Source organism: Phascolarctos cinereus, unplaced genomic scaffold, assembly GCF_003287225.1.
Source record: "Phascolarctos cinereus isolate Bilbo 61053 unplaced genomic scaffold, phaCin_HiC Scaffold_5;HRSCAF=322, whole genome shotgun sequence".
Lineage (NCBI taxonomy): Eukaryota > Metazoa > Chordata > Mammalia > Diprotodontia > Phascolarctidae > Phascolarctos > Phascolarctos cinereus.
In genome coordinates, this window is record NW_027555958.1 from 93,860,492 (window position 1) to 93,884,815 (window position 24,324).

Sequence of the window (24,324 nt, forward strand, 5' to 3'; positions counted from 1 at the left end):
AGAAGTCTGCTGATACTGGGGACTTTTGGGTCCCATAACATGCAGTATGTAGGAGGACCCTAGCATCCTAAGAGAGGCAGTATACCAGAGCAAGAGGAAGTCCCAAACCTGTTCTTGGGAACCTGGATGGGACCAGTGCCAAGTGGCAGCTTTGCCATCCATTAATTACTTAATTCTGAGTCACATATCCAAGGTAGACTGAGAAGGGGACCTGTACACAGGAGTGGCATTCCTGGGTAGCCAGGGCCTGGGCCAAGTACTGAGAAAGGAGAAAGTTGAGAAGCAAGTAGCAGCTGTATTCTACATAATCAGGCTGTGCCAAGTAGACATCTATATAGATGAAAGAGTGGAGGGAATGGGTGATGCTTGAACCTCACTCATCTGAACTGACCAAAGGAAGGAAGAATATACACATACAGTTGGGTATGGAAGTATTTTTCACTCAGAACACTAATGCATTGTTGGTGGAGTTGTGAACTGATCCAGCTATTCTAGAGAGCAATTTGAGACTTTGTCCAAAGAGGTATAAAACTGTACATACCCTTTCACCCAGCAATACCACTTCTAGGTCTGTACCCCAAGAGATCATAAAAATGGGAAAAGAACCCACATGTACAAAAATATTTATAGCAGTGGTGGCCAAGAATTGAAAATTGAGGGGATGCCTATTAGTTGGGGAATGGCTGAACAAGTTGTGGTATATGAATGTAATGGAATACTATTGTGCTATAAGAAATAATGAACACGCTGGCTTCAGAAAAACCTGGAAACACTTGTACGGTCTGGTGCTGAGTGAAGTGAGCAGAACCAGAACATTTTGCACAGTAACAGCCACATTGTGTGATGACTAACTTTCATAGACTTGGCTCTTCTCAGCAATTCAAGGGTCTAAGACAACGCCAAAAGACGATGATGGAAAATGCTCTCCACATCCAGAGAAAGAACTGTGGAGTCTGGATGCAGATCGAAGCAGACTATTTGATCTCTTTTTTTCTTTTGTTGTTTTGTTTCTTCTTTCTTGCGGTTCCTCCAATTGCTCTTAATACTGCTTTACAACATGACTGATGTGAAAATATGTTTAATATGAATATATGTAGAGCCTATATCAGATGGCATGCGGTTGTGGGGAGGAAGACAGGGAGAGAAGGGGAAAAAATTTAAAACTCAGAAGCTTATGGGGGCAGCTAGTTGGCGCAGTGGCTAGAGTACCAGCCCTGGAGTCAGGAGGACCTGAGTTCAAATCCAGTCTCAGAGCAGACACTTGACACTTAATAGCTGTGTGACCCTAGGCAAGTCACTTAACTCCAATTACCACACACACACACACACACGCACATAGCTTATGGAAATAAATGATGAAAACTAAAAATAAATTAAGAAAAAATAAGTACAATTCACTCAATAAGGAAATAGGAGGAAAAAAAAGGGAAGAGGGAATTAGTGGGAAGTCTATAGCACACATCCAATTAATAGTTGAAGTGTCTGCTTTGAAAAATCTGGTCTTTTCTGCACATTCTCATGACTGTTTTATTTTTGTTCAGGAAGTCCATTGCTTACAGAAGTCATGAACTTCTTAGGAAACTCAGAGCTGCTGGTGTGGGAGATAGGCCAATGATCTGGGTGTCACATAGTATGGGAGGTATGTACACTTCTATTTCTTTTTTCCTTTCTTTTTTTTGAGCCATTTTTTGTTTGTTTGTTTTACTTAAAATTACAAATGAGTAACCTGGATCTTTGAACCCAAGTGCTTACTGGCATTCTTCTTGATCAGACATGTAAATTTGTGGTTGTCTTTATTTACATGTGAAAACCAGTCTGTCAGATCATGTAACAGAAACAACAATTAACAATAAAAATAAAAACAATAATAAATGTCTTTAAGTGGCTTGATCGAGTTCTTATTTTACTGGCATCGGTTGACTGAATCATGATGTTTTGCAAAACACATACAATTTTTTTTAGATTCCCAGAATATACAGTATTTTATAGCATTCCTTTCCATAACTTTGGTGAGGAGATTGAAGAAGCTGCTCATCCAAAAAGAAAGATCTCCATTGTGTTAGATATAAAATAGTTAAGCAGAATCAAACCAACATTGAACCCTCCCTACCCTATATCACCAATTTTTAGCTTTTTAATTTCATTCCTATTGGGAAGTATACATTTAATAGCATACATTGTCATAACAGCAAAAGACTGAACCTTCAATACAATACTAATTCTTTTTCTAAATAAGTTTTTATTGATGTCTTCTGTTTTTTACATCATCATAGTTATCCCCCAAATCTTTCCTCCACACTTCCCATTGAGTCCTCCCATGTGTCAAATAGTACTGAGACCATTCAACATGAGCTCCCTCTTCTTACTTCTTCCTCATCTCTTATCAGTCATATGCCTTCTTCTGCATTCAACTCCTTCACCCTGTTTCACATAACGAAAGGTGGCCTTACACCTTGTCAAGGCCAACTTCTCTACCTGCTCAAGTGATCCCATTCCATCCTTTCTCCAACAGATTGCCCCCTCTCTCATCCCCATGCTGTCACTAATTTTCAGTGTCTCCCTGTCTACTGGCTTCTTCCCTGCATCCCCATGTCTGTCCCTTCTTCAAAATATCTTCACTTGGTCCTTCCATTCCTGCTAATTATTGTCCTACATCTCTTCTGCCCTTTGTGACTAAACTCCTTGAAAAGGCCATGAACAATAAGTGCCTTCGTTTTCTCTCTTCTCACTCTTCTCTTTACCCCCTGCAGTCCAGTGTCTTCATCATTGCACCAGAAGCATTACCAGTATTCTCTTAATGACTAAGTCCAATGGCCTTATCTCAGTCCTCATTCTCCTCAACTTCTTTGCAGCTTTTGATACTGTTGATCTTCTCCTTCTTGATACTCTCTTCTTTCTGTCTTGAGACACCCCCTCACTTGGTTCTCTTCCTACCTATCTGACTGCTCCTTCTCAGTTTCCTTTGCTAGATCTTCATCAAGATGACACCCTCTAACCATAGGTGTCCCACAGGGTTCTGTCCTGGGTCCTCTTCTCTTCCCACTGTACATCAACTGCCATGGCTTTAATTACCATTCTCAAATCTACTTATCCTGCCCTAACCTTTCTGCTGACCAATCTCGCATTATCACCTGACTTTCAGAAATCTCAAACTGGATGTCTGGTAGACATCTTAAACTTAACATGTCCAAAACTAAACTCATTATCTTTTTCCCTAATTGCCTCCCCCTTTCTTTATTACTACAGAGGGTAATGCCATCTTCCCCATCCCTCAGGCTTGCAATCCAGGAGTTGTCCTGGAATCCTCACTCTCTTTCACACACACCTCCCCCCATATCCAATGTATTGCCAGAGCCTGTTGATTTCACATTTTCTAGATTTCTCAAATACACCCCTTTCTCGTTTCTGCCACTGCCACTACTCTGGTGTAGGCCTTCATCACCTCGTGCCTGAAGTATTGCAGTAGCCTGATACTGGGTCTTCCTGCCTCAAGTCTTTCCTCACTCCAATCCATTTTCCATTCAGCTGCTACCAGTCATGTCACCCTCTCTCCCCCTACTCAACTCCAGAGGCACTCTGTTGCCTCCATGTTCAAATACACAATGCCGTGTTTGCCATTTGAAGTCCATAACCAAGCCCCCTCCTACCTTTCCAGTCTTCTTATACCTTACTCCCCAACTCACATTCTACATTTCAGTGACACAGGCCTCCTAGCTGTTCCATGAACAAGACACTCTATCTCTTGGCTCCAGGCATTTTCTCTGGCAGTTCACCATGTCTATAATACTCTCCTTCCTCATCTCAGCCTACTACTGGGTTCCCTGGCTTCCTTTTAAGTCCCAACTAAAATCTCATCTTTTACAGGGAGCCTTATTTCTAGTTACCTTTTCCCTGTTGTTTCCTATTTTTCCTATATATAGCTTGTTCTGCTTGTTGTCTCCTCCATTAGATTGTGAACTCTTTGAGAGCAGGGACTGTCTTTTGCCTTTTTTTTTTTGTAGCCCCAACACTTAGCCAAGTGCTTGGCACATAGCAGGCTTAACAAACATTCATTGACTGACTAGTATCTTTTAAAAGCCAAAAAAAAAAAAGGAAAAATTAATGCATTGAAAAAGTCTGAAAACATGTGCAATGTATAATGCCTCTGGACCTCCCACCTCCATGAAGGGATAGGTTGGGGGTGTCTTTTCATACCTCTTCATCCAAGTTATGCTTAATATGTAGAATTTTGTCACACTCCCTTTTTATTTTTATGTGTGTGTGGTGATTCTTTCCATCTACATTTTTGTGGCCATCGTATATATTGTTTTCTTGACTCTGCTTATCTCATTCTGTATCAGTACGTGCAGATCTTGGCATATTTCTCTGTATTCATCACATTCATAATTTCTTACAGCAAAGTAATATTCCATTATATTGATGTACCACAATTTGTTTAGCCAATTCCCAATCAATGGGCATCTAATTTGTTTCCAATTCTTTGCTATAACAAAATGTGCTGCTATAAATATTATGGTGCATTTGTGAACTTTCTTGTATTGATGACTTTCTTGGCCCAGTAATGAAGTCTGTGGTTCAAAGGGTACAGATATTTTAGTCACTTTATTTGCGTGATACCACATTGCTTTCCAAAATGGATATAACCATTTCACAGTTCCACCAGTAATTTATTAGAGTTCCTATCATTCCACAACCCCTCTAACCTTGATTCTTGCCATTTTTTGTCATTTTTTTTTTTTACTATTTTGCAGGGTGTGAGGTGAAACCTCAGGGTTATTTTGATTTGCACTTCTCTTATTATTAGTGATTTACAGGTGAGGTATTTGTGAATGCTTTGCAGTTCCTCTTTTGGGATCTGTTCTTACCCTTTGACTATTTATTTACTAGGGAAGGGCTATTAGTTTTGTATGTATTTATTAATTGTTTATATATCTTAGACACCAAATCCTTAAGAGAGAAACTTGATATAAAGATTTTTTTCCCCATTCACCTTTCTTTTTTTCCCTTAAATCATTAATTTTGTCTGTGAAGTAGCTTTTCCATTTCATGTAATTAAAATCTATTTTATCTTTTGTAATTTCCTCTTTCTTGTTTTGTAATTTCCTCACTCTCATCTTACCTATAGCTGTGAGAGGTGTATGATCTACTTATCTTCTAATATTGTTATAGTATGATCTTAAATATTAAGGTTGCATGTCCATTTAGAATGTATTGTGGAATATAGTGTAAGGTGATAGTCTAAACCTAATTTCTCCCCAGCTGCTTTCCAGTTTTGCACTCAGTTTTAGTTAAATTAAGAAATTTTTCTCTAGGTAATTTGTGCTTTCCATTTTATTAAACACTGAGTTATCAAGTTCCATTGTTTCTGATTCTCCCATGTCTGCTCTGTTCCGTTGATCTATCTCTGTTCCATAAAACATCCTTTTGGTAATTTGATCAGTATTGCATTAAAAGTATAAATTAACTTTGGTAGTATTTTCATTGTTTTTCTTATTAGCACAGCCTAGCCACGAGCACTGATTATTCCTCTATTTATTTAAGTTGTTCTTTGTTTCTTTAAGGAGCATTGTGTAATTAAATCTATACAAATCTTTTGTATGCTTTCCTAGAACTATCCTCAGATAATTTTTGCATTTTGTAGTTATTTGGAATGGGATTTCCTTGTTATTGCTTCTTGAGATTTGTTATTATATAAACATGATATTGATTTTGTTTGTTGTAGAGGGATGGGGTCAAGAAAGATGGCTCAGGACAGGATGTATGACTTCACTGGTCTAGGGAATTCCCAAGTAAGGAAGTTTCTCTCTACCAATGTAGGTTGATGCCTTCTTTGTAACTTATAGACACGTTTAGAACACAGAAAGATTAAGTGATTTTATTAAGGTTCATAAGCCAGAGGTGAGACTTGAACCTAGGTCTTCCAGTCTTCAATGCCAGCTTCTACCTACTCTTGCCAGGCTGCCTCTCAAGGAAGATTTTGGATTTCTGGCATACCAGTTTGCCAGGGTTTGAGGAAGAAGTGAATGGTGAGCAAGTACCAGATATAGATGGCTTTTTCAAGAAATTTTATCATAAAGGAAGGAAAGAGAGGGGATCATAGCTGGATGAGGTTTAAGAGCCCGGGGAAGCCTCTTTTTTCATTGGTGAGATCCAGGCATATTTGTAAGCACTTGGGAAAGAATGAGTGGACAGCCAGAGACTGAAAATGCATGAGAGAAGGAGATGGTAGAAGAAGCAAGAGAGGATAGGATCAAGAGACTAGCTTTAGTGAGGAATAAAGACAGTAAAGATCACATAGGAGGGCCTTGAATATCATAGTGCCAGCTGTGTGCCCAGTGCTGTGCTGTACACTTTACAAATATATCATTTGATGCTCACAACAGTCCTGGAAGGTAGATCCTCATTTTACAGTTGTGGAAACTGAAGCAGACAAAGGTTAAGTGATTTGCCTAGGGCCACACAGCTGCTAAGTGTCTGAGGCTGGATTTGAACTCAAGTGTTTTGAGACTCTAGGCATGGTGCTCTATCAGTTGTGCCACCAGCTGCCTCAAAAACAGGAAATGATCCTACTATTAGGTGGTGCAGTGGATAGAGCACTGGTCTGACATCAGGAAGACTTGAGTTCCAATGTAGCCTCAGGTACTTACTAGCTGTGTGACCCTGGTTGAGTCTCTTCTTCTCAGTGTCCATTTTCTCATTTGTAAAATGGGGATAATCATAGCATCTCCTCACAGGATTGTTGTGGGGATAAAGTGAGATAATATTTGTGAAATGCTTAGCATAGTGCTTAATACACAGTAAGTGCTTAATAAATGCTTATTCCCTTCTCCTGAGCCAATCCATTTAGGTTGAAGTATGGAATGTGTGGAGGGAAAGAGTATGAGAAAGGTGGAAGGGTAGGATAGTACCAGTTTGTGGAAGCTCTACAATCCCAAAGAAAACTGTTTGAACTTTAATCAATAAGTAACCAATGAAGGTTTTTGAGCAGAAATGTGACCTGGTAATATTTATACATAAGGAAGATTCATCTGGCAGTGGTATGAGGATGGTTAAATAGTAGGAGAGAGCAGAAACAAGAGCACTTAGAATGAGGCTCTTGCAATAGTCCAATTCATTTATTAACCATTTATTAAGCTCCTACCATATGCCAACAGGCACTGTGCTAAATGACAAGGATGCAAAGCAAAAAGCAAAACTAGTCTTTTTCTTTAAGCAGAAATATCAGAGACAGAGGAAATGTTAAAGTACAAGTAGTAGTTACTTGTACTTTATGATTATTTTTCTAGATTTAGATTGCTGCCCCAAAAGGAACACAAAATTTCTAGCCTATTTGTCTACTTGCTTGACATGCATTCTTTCTTTTGTGTTTCTTAGGCCTTCTTGTCAAAAAGATGCTGGTCGATGCATCTAAGAAACCAGAACTTAATTCTGTAGTAAACAACACCCGGGGAATGATTTTTTATAGTGTACCTCACCATGGTTCCCATCTGGCCGAATATTCTGTTAATGTCAGATATCTGCTGTTTCCTTCTGTGGAGGTCAAAGAACTCAGCAAGGGTAATGCTTATTTTGTTACTTCTTGACAATAAGGATTTGATTACTTTGTCAGATTAACAAGTTATATCAGAGAAGTTAAGTTAACAGAGAAAATATTGTTTTCAATAAATGAGCAAAAATTGAATTTAAAGAATAACTCCTTCAGGTTATCTCATTTTATATATACTATATAGCTCCTAGCCTCCTGTGACTTTCTGGTAGTTTATTATTTGTTACCTTTTGCAAGTCAAAGAAAATAGCTATTAGAAAATTATCATAATGTAGCTTCACCTACGTTAAGGTCTTTTGTAGAATTATAGAGTGTAGTTTTTTGTTTGTTTTTTTGTTACAGTGCTCCTTATCTATGTATCTGTGCCTGTCTATTTAATTCCTGTTTACTTATATATGGATTATTGATTTAGTGGTTTATCCATGACAAAATCTTAGTTTTAGTAAGGTTTTTCTTGTCCTCAGCTAGGGTTTGTTCAAGGAATAACAATAATATCCTAAGCACAATTAGACAATTAGAAGGGAAAAACGAAAGTGATGTGTCTTAGCCACTTTTTTAGAGTACCTGTGTGTTAGAATTCTAAGAGTTTGAAGAATCACAAGTTCAGACATTTGTAAACTGGACTTTTTTTTCCCTTTAATATAAATTTATTTATTTTCAGTTTTCAACATTCACTTCCACAAGTTTTTGAGTTCCAAATTTTCACCCCATCTCACCCCTCCCCCCACCCCAAGATGGCATGCATTCTGAATATCCCCTCCCCTAGTCTGTTCTCTCTTCTATCTCTCCCCACTTCTCTTGTCCCCTTCCCCTTCTATTTTCCTGTAGGGCAGGATAGACTTCTGTACCCCATTTCCTGTATTTCTTATTTCCCAGTAGCATGTGAAAACATTTTTTTTAAACATATGTTTTTAAAACTTTAGGTTTCAAATTTTCTCTCTTCCTTCCTCCCCACCCACCCTCATTAAGAAGGCAAGCAACTCAATATAGGTTGTACATGTGCAGTTATGCAAAACACGTCCATAGTAGACATGTGAAAAACTGACTCTATTTCCCTTAATCCTATCCTGCCCTCCCATTTATTCTATTCTTTCTTTTGACCCTGTCCCTCCTCAGAAGTATTTACTTCTGATTACCCCTTTCCCAATCTGCCCTCCTCTCTATCACCCCTGCTCTCTTGTCCCCTTCTCCCCCTATTTTCCTGTAGGGTAAGACAGATTTCCATACCCAATTGAATGTGTATGTTATTCCCTCCTTAAGCCAAATCCTATGAGAATAAGATTCATCATTCCCTCTCACCTTCCCTGTTTCCCCTCCACTGTAAGAGACTTTTCTTTTCTGTTTTTTGTGAGATAATTTACCCCATTCTACCTCTCCCTTTCTTCTCCTAGTATAATCCTCTCTCATCCCTTAATTTTATTCTCCAGATATGACCCCTTAATCTTCAACTCACCCTGTGCCCTCTATCATCTATCTATCTATATACATATATACAATTTTTTCCTCAACTCCTAATACTGACAAAGGTCTCATGAGTTATAAATATCATCTTTCCATGCAGGAATGTAAACAGTTCAATCTTAATAAGTCTCTTATGATTTCTCTTTCCTGTTTACCTCTTCATGTTCCACTTGAGTCCTGTATTTGAAAGTCAAATTTTCTATTCAGCTCTGGTCTTTTCATCAAGAATGCTTGAAAGTCCTCTATTTCACTGAATGACCATTTTTTCCCCTGAAGGATTATACTCAGTTTTGCTGGGTAGGTGATTCTTGGTTGTAATCCTATCTCCTTTGCCCTCCGGAATATTATATTCCATGCCCTGTGGTCCTTTAATGTAGAAGCTGCTAAATCTTGTGTTACCTGATTGTGTTTCCACAGTACTTGAATTGTTTCCTTCTGGAAGCTTGTAAGATTTTCTCCTTGACCTGGGAACTCTGGAATTTGGCTATAATATTCCTAGGAGTTTTCCTTTGGGGATCTCTTTCAGGAGGAGATCTGTGGATTCTTTCAATTTCTATTTTGCCCTCTGGTTCTAATATATCAGGGCAGTTTTCCTTGATAATTTCTTGAAAGATGATGTCTAGGCTCTTTTTTTGATCATGGCTTTCAGATAGTCCAATAATTTTTAAATTCTCTCTCCTGGATCTATTTTCCAGGTCAGTTGTTTTTCCAATGAGATATTTCACATTGTTTTCTAATTTTTCATTCTTTTGGATTTGTTTTACAGTGTCTTGATTTCTCATAAAGTCACTAGCTTCCAATTGCTCTATTCTAATTTTTAAGGAAGTATTTTCTTCAGTAATCTTTTGGACTTCCTTTTCCATTTGGCCAATTTTTCTTTTTAGGGCATTTTTCTCCTCATTGGCTTTTTGGACCTTTTTTGCCATTTGGGTTAGGCTATTTTTTAAGGTGTTATTTTCTTCAGTATTTTTTTGGGTCTCCTTTAGCAAGCTGTTCACTTGTTTTTCGTGGTTTTCTTGCATCACTCATTTCTCTTCCCAGTTTTTCCTCTACTTCCCTTACTTGCTTCTCAAAATCCCTTTTGAGCTCTTCCAAGGCCTGGGACTGATTAGTATTTTTCTTTGAGGCTTTGGATGTAGGAGCTTTGACTTTGTTGTCTTCTTCTTCTTGTATATTTTGATCTTCTTTTTCACCAAAGTAAGATAATATAGTCTGACTCTTTTTGCGCTGCTTGCTCATGATCCTGGCCAATTACTTGAGTTTTAAACTCTTTGTTAAGGTAAGAGTCTGCTTCCAATGTGGAGAATGTACTGTCCTAAGCTTCGGGGGTTTGTACAACTGTTTTCAGAGATACTTGTAGGGACCTGTAAATTTTCAGTTCTTCCAAGGTGGTATGATAAGGGGCGAGGTTTCCTCCTTTCCTGGCCTGTGACCACAAGTATTTGTTTCTGTCCCGTAACTGTGAGAAGGGGTTCCTCTCCACAGTGACTACAAGCTCCATCACGCCAGTACTCCTCCTCACCCCAGCACCACCGCCCAGAACTGTGACCCAGATCCAAGCACGGGCAAAGCGAGAGATTCCTGCCTCAGCACTGGCAAAGAGATCCTTGCAATCCCTCCCCTGATGAGCCACTGGATTTCCCCTCAGTCTGTGGGCCGGAAGCTCGGGAAGCAGCTGCCCCCTTCATGGCTACACTCTTGGGGAATGGAGCTGAGATCCCGCCTTCCTGTCTCAGCACCGCAGAAACAGACTTTTCCCACTGACCTTTTAAGTTGTCTTTGGCATTCGTGGATTGAGGAGTTTGGAAACCGCCACAGCTGCCCACGATTCAGTCCTCTGAGGCCTGCTCCAGGTTCGCTGGGGCCTCCACACTCACACCGTGCTGGGCTTTCAGCCTGGCGCGATATACCTTTCTGATCAACTGTCCAGGTTGTGTTGGGCTGGAAATTTGTTTCACTCTTTCTTTTGTGGGTTCTGCTGCTTCAGAATTTGTCTAGAGCCATTTTTTATAGGTATTTGGAGTGGTTTGGGGAAGAGCTCAAGCAAGTCACTGCTTTCACTCTGCCATCTTGGCTCCGCCCCCTAAACTGGACTTTGACACTTTAAACATTCATTATAATATCAATATAATATCCAAAATATTATAATATCAGCAATATTTGTTATAATATTTTAGTGTTTACAACATTAGCTGGTAATTTTTTCAAGACTTCTACTGTGCACTTCAATTATGTGAGGTAATTTTCCTGATTGCCCCTCTTCCTTTTTCTCCTCTTCTCCCTTTCTGTTCTTCAAGATCATCAAAACATAACAGAACAATTCCCAGGCCCTCTTTGAGTTGAGGTGACACATTTGGCATCTCCCCATATTAGAACGAAAATGGTTCCTGGGAGGTTTCATTTGGGGGTTTCTTTCAGGAGATGACTGGTGGATTCTTTCTATTTTGTGGTCTGGTTCAAAGAGATCCGGGTAGTTTTGTATTTCTTGAACTATGAGGATTTCAAGTAGTCCAATGATTCCTAAATTATCTTTCCTTGAACTATTTTCTAGGTTTTTCTATCAGTCTTTTGACTTTGTTTTAATATTTCTTATCTAATAGAGTTCTATTTGGTTATCTTCTATTTGGTTCATTCTAATTTTAAGGTAGTATGTTACTTGGGTAACATTTTGTACCTCTTATTCCAAGTTATTAATTCTCTAAAATCTGGTTTCTTTTCAGTTTTTCCTCTGCCACTCTCATTTCATCTATAAAAACATTTTAAAGCTTTTTTGGAAAGAAAAAACTCTCATTGAACTGTGCCCAAACTGTGTCTTTTTCTGAAGTGGGACTTGTAGATATTTTGCAGTCATTCTTTTCTGGGTTTGTGTCTTGAGAGCTTCCGTGTCCCCATAGCTAGCTGTTTATACTGGAATTCCTTTTTTGTTTGCTCACTCTTCCAGCCTGCTTTTTTACTTTCTACTTTATATTAGGACTAGGCTATGTACCCTTTTGGAGGAAATGGGCTGAAATTGTGTCTTCTAGGTTCCTGCTGTTTCTTTCTTGGGTTATTGAGGGTTGTGTCATTTCAGGATCTCAGGGGCAGCTGAGTCTGAGGACCTGCAAGCTTTCAGTGTTCACATAGTAGTCTGATCCAGGACAAAGTATGATTGCTGGACCTTCCTTCCCTTCATCCCACTCTTCACCCCCTTGGTCTACGGACTCATGTACTATCTACCAACTAGAAAGCTCGACTGGTTAACTGACAAAACTGTGGTCTCCCCATTGATCTGGGACTCCCTGTTTTTTCACATCTCCCCAGCGCTTGTCATTTTACTTTTCAGTCATGTTAGCCAATAAGATAGGTGTGAGATTATACTTCAGAGTTGTTTTAATTTGCATTTCTCCAATCAATAGTGATTTAGAGCATTTTTTCCTATAACTATTGATAGCTTTGATTTCTTCTTCTGAAAACTGTCTGTTCATATACTTTGACCATTTATCAATTGGGGAATAGCTCTTTTTTTTAATAAATTTGACTCAGTACCCTATATATTTGAGAAATGATACCTTTGTCAGAGAAACTTAATGTAAAAATTCCCATTTTCCTACTTTTCTTCTAATTTTGACTACATTGGTTTTGTTTGTGTAAAAATTTTTTAATTTCATGTGATCAGAATTATCCCATTATACTTCCCATAATCTTCTCTGTCTCTTGTTTGGTCATAAACTCTTCCCTTATCCATAGATCTGACAGGTAAAATTTTCCATGGTACCCTAATTTGCTTATATCATTTTTTATGTTTAAATCATGTACTCATTTTGACCTTGTTTTGTCATACTGTGTGAGATGTTGGTCTACACTTAGTTTCTTCCAAACTATTTTCCAATTTTCCCAGCAGTTTTTATCAAACGGTGAGTTCCTACCCTAAAAGTTTGGATTTTGGGGTTTGTAAAACACTAAATTACTGTGGCCATTTACTATGTATTGTGTACCTGATCTATTCTGCTGATCCACCAATCTATTTCTTAGCCAGTACCAGATTGTTTTGATGATTATTACTTTGTAATATAGTTTGAGATCTTATCCTTAGGCTGCCTTCCTTCACATTTTTTTTCATTGATTCACTTGATATTCTTGATCTATGAAATAATTCTTTATTAGTTTAATTCGCATGGCACTGAATAAGTAAATAAGTGTAGGTTGAATTGTCATTTTTATCATATTGGCTCGACCTAACTATGAGCAGTTAATATTTCTCCAGTTGTTTAGATCTGTCTTTATTTGTATGAACCTCCATCTTGTAATTGTGGACATGTCATTCCTGGTTTTGTTTTGGCAGATAGACCCCCAAGTATTTTATATTGTCTGTTGTTATTTGAAATGTTATTTCTCTATCTCTTCCTGCTGGGTCTTGTTGGTAATTTACATAGAAATGTGACTTTTTGATTTAAAATAATAATAAATTTCAGATTGTTAAAGAGAATAAAACCTTTTAGAATAATATTTTATTTGCTTCAATACCCTTTTCTTATCTTTTTTGTCTTCTGTGTTTTTTAGATAATGGTACCTTTTTTAAAAGATTGGTGTAGTTTGTGTGTATGTCCTGTTTTCTGTGTTTTGTGTTACTTTATATAATTGGCTATTAATTTTCCAAGCATACATCAAATATATACTGCTGGTTAAATTTTAAAAGGTAAGTGGTCTTTTTTGTATATGAGATTAAGTAAGCATAATGGTCTGTTTTTATCTTGAATGTTCCTGCAGATTGTCCTGCACTTAAAGAACTTCATGATGACTTCCTGACATTTGCTAAGGACAAGAATTTCCAGGTGTTGAATTTTGTAGAAACACTGCCAACCTACATAGGCAGCATGATTAAGTTACATGTGGTGCCAGTGGAATCAGCAGGTGTGTGATCTTTTGAGTTACTGTTTATGTGCTAGGGATACAAAGTCCCAGCCTTTGAAGAGGTTCTATTCTATTGGGAAGACAACATGCATCTATATAAAAGAGATGGCTTCATGTAGAAGATGGGGCTACAGTTATCAAACCTGCATTTGGTGTCTATTTTTTAAAAAGGGTTATAAGGAAGATTCAAGAAAGAACTGTGCAAAGTTAAAAAAAATAGGGGTTAACACCATTTTTCTTGAACTTGAAATATAGAGACTAAAGTGGTGGATGTCAACATGATCTTTTCCGGTTGTCTGCTCCCGTATTTTTATTTCTTTCAGTTCTGTCACATTCCTTCTTCATCTTGTCAAGGTAGCACTTCTCCTTCCCTTTGTTTAATTCTTTTCTTATTTTCTGACCTCCCCAAACGAGGACTTGAAACAACCATCAAGAAGCTCTCCCTCCTAACCCAAGAAACATGCGGAAGGTTTTGTGTGTGCGGTGGAGGGGAGAATGAAGAGTGAGTCAAGTGAAAAAGTTTGAGAAAGCCTAGTTAAATTTTAAAGAAGCATTTAATTTAATCGGGGTCAGATGAAGACCTCAAAGATAGTGGCTTTAAGATACCACTAATTAATTAAGTTGCCAGAATTGCAGTATGAGGGATATTAAGGGAAAATAATTAATTTGTCTTGGGGAGGGAGGGGGAGAAAATTTAAAACTCAAAAGCTTATGGAAATGGATGTTGAAAACTAAAATAGTTTTTAAAAAAAATTAATTCATGGAGCCAGGATGGTATGGTAACATGAAGAAGTACAATGAGCTCCATCCATCTCCTTCCCCCACCCCAAATAAATCTTCCAAACCAAATTCTTTTTTTTAAGGTTTTTTTTTTTTTTTTAGGCAATTGGGGTTAAGTGACTTGCCCAGGGTCACACAGCTAGTAAGTGTCAAGTGTTTGGTCTGAGGCTGGATTTGAACTCAGGTCCTTCTGATTTCAGGGCCTGTGCTCTTTCCACTGCGCCACCTGGCTGCCCCAAACCAAATTCTTATGGGGAAATCTTAGAAAAAAAGTCACAGTGAGTCATTTGGCAAGTCCAGGTTGATGTAAGGAGAGAGAGGTATGTGAACACTGGGGACAGGAATATACCCTTTAGAGCGTGCCAATAAAAGGATGAGAAGGGTCTCAGATTCAGTATCTACAGCCTGGGTATGGGGCAGGGCCAAGTACAGTTCTGTCATTTTCTCTCCAGTTCCAAGTACCAATCCAGATCTGACATTTGGAAGCCTAGGACTCTTTCAGTATAGTATTCTTAAATTAGCCTCTTTCCTTAAAGTCTAAAGTATTTTCACTGTCTTGCTTTTCCTCAGATTTGGGCATTGGAGATCTAATTCCAGTAGCAGTGAATCATCTGAATATTTGCAAGCCAAAGAAGAAGGACACTTTCTTGTACCAACGTACATTACAGTTCATTCGCGAAACATTAGCTAAAGACCTTGAAAATTAATAGGTCTTGATTCTCGTTCTTGTCTGTCGTGTGGACATGATGCTGGGTATTTTTGGAGATCTGTGGAACTGAGAAGACCCAGTAGATAAGACACCAGGGCAGTCTAGACTACATTGAAGACAGCAGGAAGCTACTCAGAAATATATGAAAGGTAAAGCACACAAGCAGAGGTGGCAATAAAGACAAGTAGCTAGATTTTTCTTCCATTAAGGACATTTTCTGTGTATCAGTTTATAGTCCACACTTTAAGATGGTGGCATCTGAAAGAGAGCTGAAGTGTTCCTCATTTCTGATGTGACAGCCCTCTGACTCCCACCAGAAAAAGCATTAGTGGACCTCAAAGGGATTAAGTGCCATCATGCACTTCTTAACCAGAAAAATCTTCCACTTGGTGAATACTTGAAGTGGGGAGCAATTACCACTAAGGACCAAAATAGATTAGATTTTGATTTTATTCTAGGTTTCACAAGTGCAGCAGACTTTTAAAAATTAATAAACTTCACTCAGGCTGTCTGTATTTCAAAGCTGGTTTTTTCACATCTGAGTGACTGAACTGGCTTCACAGATACAAATTCATTGTATGCTTCTGTTGCTAGGATAAATAATTTTGTTGTGCATCACCTTAGGCTAACCTTTTAAATAATGTACTATTCTGCTATTAACTTATTCTCAGATAAGGAGTGAGGGTTGTTGATTTATCCAGTGTTTAAGTATCATAAACCTGTATTAAAAAAACCCCAAAACTGCACTTAAGTAACACTTAGAACTACTCAGTGATACTGTATGATACCTAGTTTGGATTCGGCAGACATTTCCTTTCACAAAATAGGAATTTTTTTTTAGAGTGGTGGAGGATGAATATATATGTAAGAAAACAAACAATGATTATTAGCCTACTCTTTGTAGACATTGGGCTATCTGAAGGTGGATTGAGAGGAATATGTTGCATCATGTAGCTGTGACAGATGGTTGAAAGTTCAACATATTTAAGTTACCCAGTTGTTTGGGAAAGAATGAAGACTAAAGCTCACAAAAGTAAACCTGTAGGTTTTTCTGGCCCATAGTTCTGTGACAATGGGATGTTTTTAGTATGGAACATTTCCTTTTTATCTTGTCAACTAATAACCCACAATTAAAAACAAATGGTTTTTAAAAGTACTTTTCATTAACTTGAAAGAATGGTATGCAACTGTTTCTGGAAATCTTAATGCAGTAGCTATTCCTCTTATTGAGAATAATGTTTGGGAAAGATGCCCAACTTTGCTTTGAACTTACCATAAGTTTGCAGGCAAATTATCTTACCTATATGGGGTAGTGTGTAGGCACACTGAATGTTGATGAAAATACTAATAATCTCATCAGATGCTATATAGCACTTTAAAATCTGCACTGTATTTTTAATGCCCTGTTTTATTTTGAGAATCACAATAGCTTTGTGAGATCAGTTTTATCTTGTGAAGATGAAATGACAATGAGTTTAGCTGCCATTGGCTTTTTAAAAAGGAGGTACATAAGTGGTGATGCAAAATAATAAAAATAATATAGATTTGAATCATTTTGGAAAACAGCCATTTTATTAATAGGTTGATTTCATTAATGGCTTGTTTTCAATGCATCTTCTAGAAAAGGATAATTTTGCCTTTTCTCCTCCAAAATAAATCACTCAGAGTTCCTGACCACATTTAAACATGATTGTTTAAATGATTCTGAGGATACCCATAATCATGATCATGTTTATGGACTGCTGGGCAGTTGCTAGGTACTATAGGTTCTGCTTTTTTAAAATAAGCTCTAATGAGACAGAAAGTTGCTATTTGTTATTATAAACCTTGATTCATCTCTCTTCCCTTAAAAACCACCAGGCACCTGCTTTATACTGCATATATATCTTGAGCAGAGGCAGAGCTTGAGTTTTTCTTCATCCTCAGGTATCCTAGCTGGGAATCAGACTGGAAAGTAGAATGTAAGAGTCCCCTTCTGTCTTGGACACCGAGCAGATCTGCAACTTTACAGTTACACCCAGAAGGAATGTTGATAAGTGTTTCTTTCTGCCACATGGAGTTAGACAGAATAACAGGTGCCAGCATTTCACGACTGGAAATTAGAGCACAATGCAACGATGTTTACAGTGTCTTCCCATTTGTGCTGTGTTCATACCTCACAGTGCCTCTGAAGTCCTTTTGTAATAACTGGAATTTGAGGCACAAACCCTAAAGTTTCATTTTTCTGTACTGTTGGTACATCAGTGTATACTTTTATTGTCATTTTGTGCCTGTGGGAAATGTTTAATAAAAATTTAAAAGTACCAAAAGAACTGATTGAGCTCTTGTTGGATCTTAAAGCAAAACAAGGATCTGCTAAATTGAAAGTGCCTAAAACTGTACTAGAAAATTGCTTTTTTAAAAAGGGTGGTATACTACTACAAAAATTATAAAAATAAGACTAAAAGCATTAAAAACCAGGCAGAATCTTCAGACTCAAGGATTGCCAAATGAGAATGGGCCACTTTCATAAAAATGTAAATGATGAACTATTTTAAGCACTGTCTTTCCACAACACAGTCAGTGGTGATTCTGAATTGGGGGGGGGAATACCAATAACCATAAATTTATTTATTCAGTATAATCAAAACTTCACTTCAGGAACTTTGTAATTGCTTCATAAGGCAGGTGAGTTAAACGGAAACACTGAGTCATAGAATGCACCCCTTTTAAATATGGCAATTTGATTTGAATAATCTTATTGGCTCCAAGCATAAAGTACTTTTGTCATAAATCAAAGTGAAAGGCAAACATGGTAGCATCAGAATGTTACTTAATCTGTTGATTAAAGTGGCAGCTAGGTGGCTCGGTGCATAGAGCACTGGGCTAGGAGTCAGAAAGACCTGAGTTCAAATCCAGCCTCAGACACTTACTAGCTGTGTGACCTTGGGCAAGTCACTTTGCCTCTGTTTGCCTTAATCCACCGGAGAAAGAAATGGCAAAGCACTCCAGTGTCTTTGCCAAGAAAATCCCAGTAGTGCTGTGCTTTGCTCCACGGGGTCGTGAAGAGTTGGACACGACTGGAACAACTTACAAAAGTATTTATTCTAGGCTACCCTTGTGTATTGTTCAAGAAGAATCAGCCATGAAGACGCTGGGGGGCTCCTGTTACTGAAATACAAGGGGCATTCACACATTCAGCCTGGGTGAACAGCATTAACTACCAGACAGACAGACACAGGACAGGAAAGTGAGCCTTTCCATTCCCCTCCTCTAGGCTGTAATGCACACTCAAACCATGTCTAGCCAACAACTTTATTTGGAAAGGATTTCCATTCTTGCTCTACTTAACCAGTAATTGCTAACTTAAGTTCTCCTGCTCTAGTGTCTGTGTAAGCTTGTCAAGGCAGTAGAAGTACTTGCTTCCTTTTCAGCTTTTTCTGAATAGGTTCTTGTCTCCTTTTATATTAAACTATTTGCCATATGGTTTGCAAATGGCTATGTTATCTGCTTGTTCAGGTTGGACTGGGACAGCCAAGGCTGACAACTGAAGATTTCCAAAGGTTCTTTTTCTGTCTGAAAATATGAATTATTCACCTGTTAGTTTTGTGGGTTTTTTTAAAAGAAACATTTAATAGACAATATTTACAACTTGAATACAAAAAAAAATCCACTTCAAACAAAACATCACAGATTTTCAACTGCTAAGTGGTTACAATTTACTCAGTAAATCATCTTCTTAATTCCTTTCTCAACACACGATGCATTATTATGGAGGAAATACTTTAATAAATTACCTGGGTTGGATGGATGTGCACGTCTGGCAGTGCTTTTATTAACAATGTTTCAGGAGCATCAACTATTCCAAAACCTTCACAGGAATAAATGGTCCTTATTTCAACTATATTTATGTGAGTCTTAGCAGAACAAAAAAAATAACATTGTACTGTGGAAAGACACACTGAATTTTGAGTCTGTAGACTTGGGTTTGAATCAAGGCTCTGCTCGTCCTTTGCCCCCGCAGTGAGACCTACCTTGGGAAAGTCAGTTCACCACTCTGCACTTCCATTTCTTCACATATAAAGGAGGTTTGACTATGTGGACTCTAGCTCTCTTTTAGCTCTAAATTGATCCTATGATGTATTTCAGAAGACAGCACCATAAACCAAGAGGCATCAGAGAATACAGACAGAGGCAAAGCTAAATTTTCATGGTACCTAAATAACTCTGTAGTAACCTGTAGCTTTTCACACTATCTGTATCACAAGTAGCAGACTAACAGTAATCAGGTTTCGTAGGACTATTTTAGTGGAAAAACTAAAAAGCAAAGTTGTAGAAGTAAATTCTCCATAGTGCAGCCTAGAATCAGGGGTTTTAAACTAGGCCCATGAATTTGGTAGAAAAAATTGTTACATCTTTATTTCAGTGTAATTGTTTTCCTTTGTAATCCTATGTAACATTATTCTAAGGTTTCACCAAACTACTGAAGGGCTCCATGACATACCAGAGACCAAGAACCTAGATTATCATTCAATTTCTGCTTCCAGTGCAGGGAAGACACCATTTATATATACATATACATAAACATATATATATATATGTGTGTGTGTGTGTATATACACACACATACATATCAACCAATTTATATATGAACCGCCAATTTTAAAAATGAAGCTGTAGAGTGGGATAACTTACCATTGTATATTCTATCAACTCACAATCTACTCTCTGCTAACACTTGCACAATTTCTATTTTCCTTTCATCTGTCAGTTCCATCTGCTATTCTTTATCTTAAAAAAAAATTTTTTCCCCTCTGTTTACAAGTAACTTAAGAAAAAAACCCCCAAACACATCCCATTCAACTTCTTCCAAACTTTAACTCCCTCAGCTTTTTCCTTCCCAGTTTTTCCTTAGCAGATTGCTGAGCTGAAAGATGATATACCCTTTTGGAAAGAACACTGAGCCAAGACTCAGAAGACTTGGATGCTGGCCAAGCCCTCATTTGTCCTGAGATGATTTAACTTTTCAGCCTCAATCTCCTAGCTGGTAACAAATGGAGATAATTTATATGTAGCCTGTCTGCTCCACAGCACAAAGTTGTAGCAAACACACATCAGAGTGCTTTCAACTTCCATATGGATATTATTTGATAAACTGGGGCTCCTAACATGTCCACTGCATCTAAAAACTGACTCAAGATAAAAGAGAGGTTGTCATTTTCAGGGAAGGGCTAATTTACTGGGTATTAAAGAGAGCCATTCTCAAAACTCAGAACCTGGCTGTGGTAAGAAGTAAAATGACATAGTTATGATCAGCCTAGTCCTAATCACCTTCACTACAGCCAAGTATTTGAGAAAGGGGGCAAAGGAAAGGGGAACTCCCTAAAAGAAAAATACAGGTAAAAGAGGACATTCTTGGCTATCCCTTGAATCCTGGCTCTGTAGATAACATAAAAGAATGATTAAATATTCAAGGCATCTCAAAGAACCAAAAGGCCAAAATTTTCTGCTTGAAAATAAATAGAATACTGTATTGTTTTATCCTCTTAACATACTACTTACCAGCTCTGGGTGTCCTGGAGCTAAAACATTCAGACTTTTGAGGACTGTAACATGATGCCATTGTTTGGTTTGAAGTTAACCTTCCCATAACTCCTTAAAGTGGTGTAACACCATGTTTATTCTTTAAAACTTAAAATGAATTAAAATGAAGAATTTTGGGAAACTCAGTAATGTTTGAGAACGAAGGTCACTAGCAACTGCTGTCATTCTAAACTGTGTCTTATTCCTGTATCATCTCTAAAGTAGGGTTTAACCTTACTTGTAAGTCATCTAGGCTGAGCCTGAGTAAACAAGTGGTGTTCATTTGTATCTCTGTACATGTGCTTAGGGTTCTCCTGCTATTTATCCCGAGTGGCCAATAGATTCCACATGAGGAAAATCTGATCAGCTCCAAGTGAAAAGCAAGTAACTCAGGCCTAACAATTAAAAAACAGAAACACTCCTACCACATTCAGTATTGTTTAGAGAGCCAGAAATCAATGTAATCTTGGAGCTGGAGGGAAAAAAGCTAGAACGAACACACACACACACACACACACACACACACACACACACACACACACACACACACACACACAAAAAGACACCTAAAAGAACAAAGAACTTTTGTCTTAGAGACTGTTTGATGATGGGGCATGTGGTACTGCCCCTCTAGAAAAGTCTGGGTAGAAAGCTCAGGAAAACATGGACTTTCAATTGTGCGCAATCACTAAACAAAGCTATTCATTTTGTGCTTATTCGTGTGTGGAATATATGAGAAAAAGATTAGTGAGGTTTTATGTGGTATACTAGATATGTAGTGTAAAGACAATTTAAAAACACATGCCAAGGATCTGCAGCAGTTTGACGAATATACATCACATAGGACATGGTACAAGTTTTGGTTTTTTTTAAAGTCAATTTGAGCTAGTGTTAAAACACTAGCTGTAGGCTCAATATAAATCTACACTCTTATGCATGTGGACAAGAATCTTAGGAACACAGGATCAACAGAATGCATATTTGGGCATTTGGTTCACTTTTGCTTACCTCTTCCAACACTGCCTTTGACATGTTTTCAACCACTTTGATCTCATGGCTTTTCAACAAATCAGTTGACTGAAGGCTGACAGTTTAGGCAAGGCCAGTTTAAAGGTACTGGTGAGCAATCTGGTACCATTATGTCAGCTAATTTATACAGAAAACATACAAGTATCTTGTGACTTGTAACATGCAGTTCAAATTCAAGGAGAGAAATCATAAGATGGGGCAAAATACCCATTAGATTTGCACTTTCCCTCTCCCTAAAAAAATACACGCAATGAAACATTTTTTTTAGGGGGTGGAGAAGTCAAGAGTGAGAAAAGAGGAAAATTCACAAAAAGAAACAGAACCCAACATGCCCAAACCTGCAACAAAGCATTTTCTCAGTGGCTAAGGTGGAGAAATGATAATTGATCCTACTGATTAAAGATAAACTATTTTCAGAAAACTGTATAAGACCAAATAAACACTTACATTTTCTCCAATGTACTGTTTAAACAGAAGAGGAAGAAGTCCCCATTTGACATAGAGGGAGTTTCTTATTGATGGGATTTACAATGAATGATATGTTGAGGGGGGAAGGGACACACAACTTTACAAGGCAGTGAGTATCTGTAAAGGTCTTTCTGTCATGTTTCTGCCAGTGGATCAAACAGCTGCAATGCTGTCCTCTTGTCTTCCTCATCACTGAATATGACCCAGTGTCCAAAGTCTTTGTGTCCGTGGGCTGGCGAAGGTCCCACCTTAGCAGCCGGAACACTCACTTGTGCTGGGCTGGGGGATTCCCTTTCCAGATTTGGGGTGACTGCACCCAAAGGCTCAGCACTCTTAGTAAGCCAGCCAGTGTTCAATATCTTTGGGTGGTGGAGGAGGCTCAGGAAGGGGTCCTGATGCTCACCGAGAAGGGTGGCTGCCTCTGTCTTCACTGCCTTTGTATTGTCGGCAAGTAGGCTGGGCCCAGGTGAAGTGCTGAGAAGGTCTGCTTGTGAAGCAAGCGGGCTCGAGTCAGGCTGGTCGCCGGCCTGGGAGTGAGAGTAATGGTGGTGGTTGTTCCCGCTACAGCAAGTCACATCCTGGAGGAGCAAATTGTTACCCTGCAGAACCTGCAGGTGAAAAGCTGCTGGGGCCGACTTCTTTCTCCTGGGGGGAGCCTTGGGAACAAGGGAAGCAGTTTCCAAAGGTGGGGGCACCAGGGCATCTCCTTCGGCAGGCACTTCCCCGCTCAGTCTTCTCTCGACAGCTCTCCCAGGCTGCAATGTTCTTGGTTTGGGGACAGGAGCAACTCGGGGGGGCGCCACTAGAGTGGTGCTTTCAATGCTAGGCTCTGGGGACCCAATTGTAAACTGGATGACTTGTTGCTCAAACTGTTCTTCTGGGGATAAAGACTGAGAAAAACACAATGGAGATTAGTAAGCAAATATGTAAATCAAACTTAGCAATTCAGAGTCACAGGACACTTGCAGGGAGAAAAGAACAGAGGTGGGAACTAACATTCTAACATCAAAATGTTGAGAATGACTGGCATGCCGGAAACGGGGATGGGAATGAGCCAAACAAGAAAGAATTGGGCGGGGAAACAAAAGTGGCAGCTACCTAGGAGGAAGGGCAGGTTCAGTTCATCCAGCAGGAATAGAAATGATGAAACCAAAGGTCATGCTGAATGGACGGGGGCAAACTTTTCCAGTGTGCCACACTAGGGAATCACAGACTTGTTGCTAAAAATAAATATTTCTGCAACCATTCCTCTTTTTTGGTGGATATTTTCTCTTTACTCTGCACAACATTAAGATTCTATTATTGGTTTAATATTACAGCTGAGTAGGATGGCACTAAGCAGGTTGAAGGATTTTACTCATCTCATTGATGTCACAGCTATTTGAGTCATGCATGTGTTTTAAAAAAGATCATGAATATATAAACTTTACATGTCAATTTTACCTCCTGGCTTATGCTTCAAAATAATCACACACACATTATACAGGCTATTTGTGCTAAACAAGTCATTCTTTCCACTGTGAATGCCTCTGTCACACAGTCGAGTTGGCATTTCCTTTGGACCCTTAGTAGAAAAAAACTCACAACTTTTCTGAGAGTATTTTATTGCAACTCCCATGTGGCAGCCTGGATATGTGGACACAATGCTGAATTTTTTTTTAAAAAGAAGAGAATACAGACATCTCAGGAAGAGGATGAGCAAGAAAGAAGGACAAAAGAACAGATGATGAGCAAAAGCACAGCACAACTAGTGACCAAGGAAGGAGGTGGCAAGCTGAAGTATATGGCACCAAAATCACTTCTACTCTCTACAAAGGTGAAGAGATGGCAGAGGGTGATGGATGGATTCCAATGATGGCTAGGCCGGTGTTTACCAAAT

At 38.5% G+C, this 24,324-nt stretch overlaps 2 protein-coding genes across 6 annotated transcripts in view; one reads left to right on the forward strand and one right to left on the reverse strand.

Moving 5' to 3' along the window:
• Nucleotides 1-17,698, forward strand: part of SERAC1 (serine active site containing 1) — a 73,068-nt gene extending 55,370 nt beyond the window's left edge. For 3 of the 5 annotated variants that reach the window (XM_020986686.2, XM_020986685.2, XM_020986687.2), the window contains 4 exons: nt 1,542-1,639; nt 7,375-7,557; nt 13,754-13,897; nt 15,248-17,698. In XM_020986686.2, coding sequence (XP_020842345.1) covers nt 1,542-1,639; nt 7,375-7,557; nt 13,754-13,897; nt 15,248-15,384 — 562 coding nt within the window. In that variant the 3' untranslated portion in view covers nt 15,385-17,698. The remainder of the gene's footprint in view (nt 1-1,541; nt 1,640-7,374; nt 7,558-13,753; nt 13,898-15,247) is intronic. The other 2 variants (XR_002324564.2, XM_020986688.2) reach the window with 2 other exon arrangements.
• A 4,727-nt stretch (nt 17,699-22,425) lies between these two features.
• SYNJ2 (synaptojanin 2) overlaps nt 22,426-24,324 on the reverse strand; it is a 145,141-nt gene continuing 143,242 nt past the window's right edge. Inside the window, 1 exon segment of the mRNA XM_020986684.2 lies at nt 22,426-23,335. Coding sequence (XP_020842343.1) covers nt 22,580-23,335 — 756 coding nt within the window. The 3' untranslated portion in view covers nt 22,426-22,579.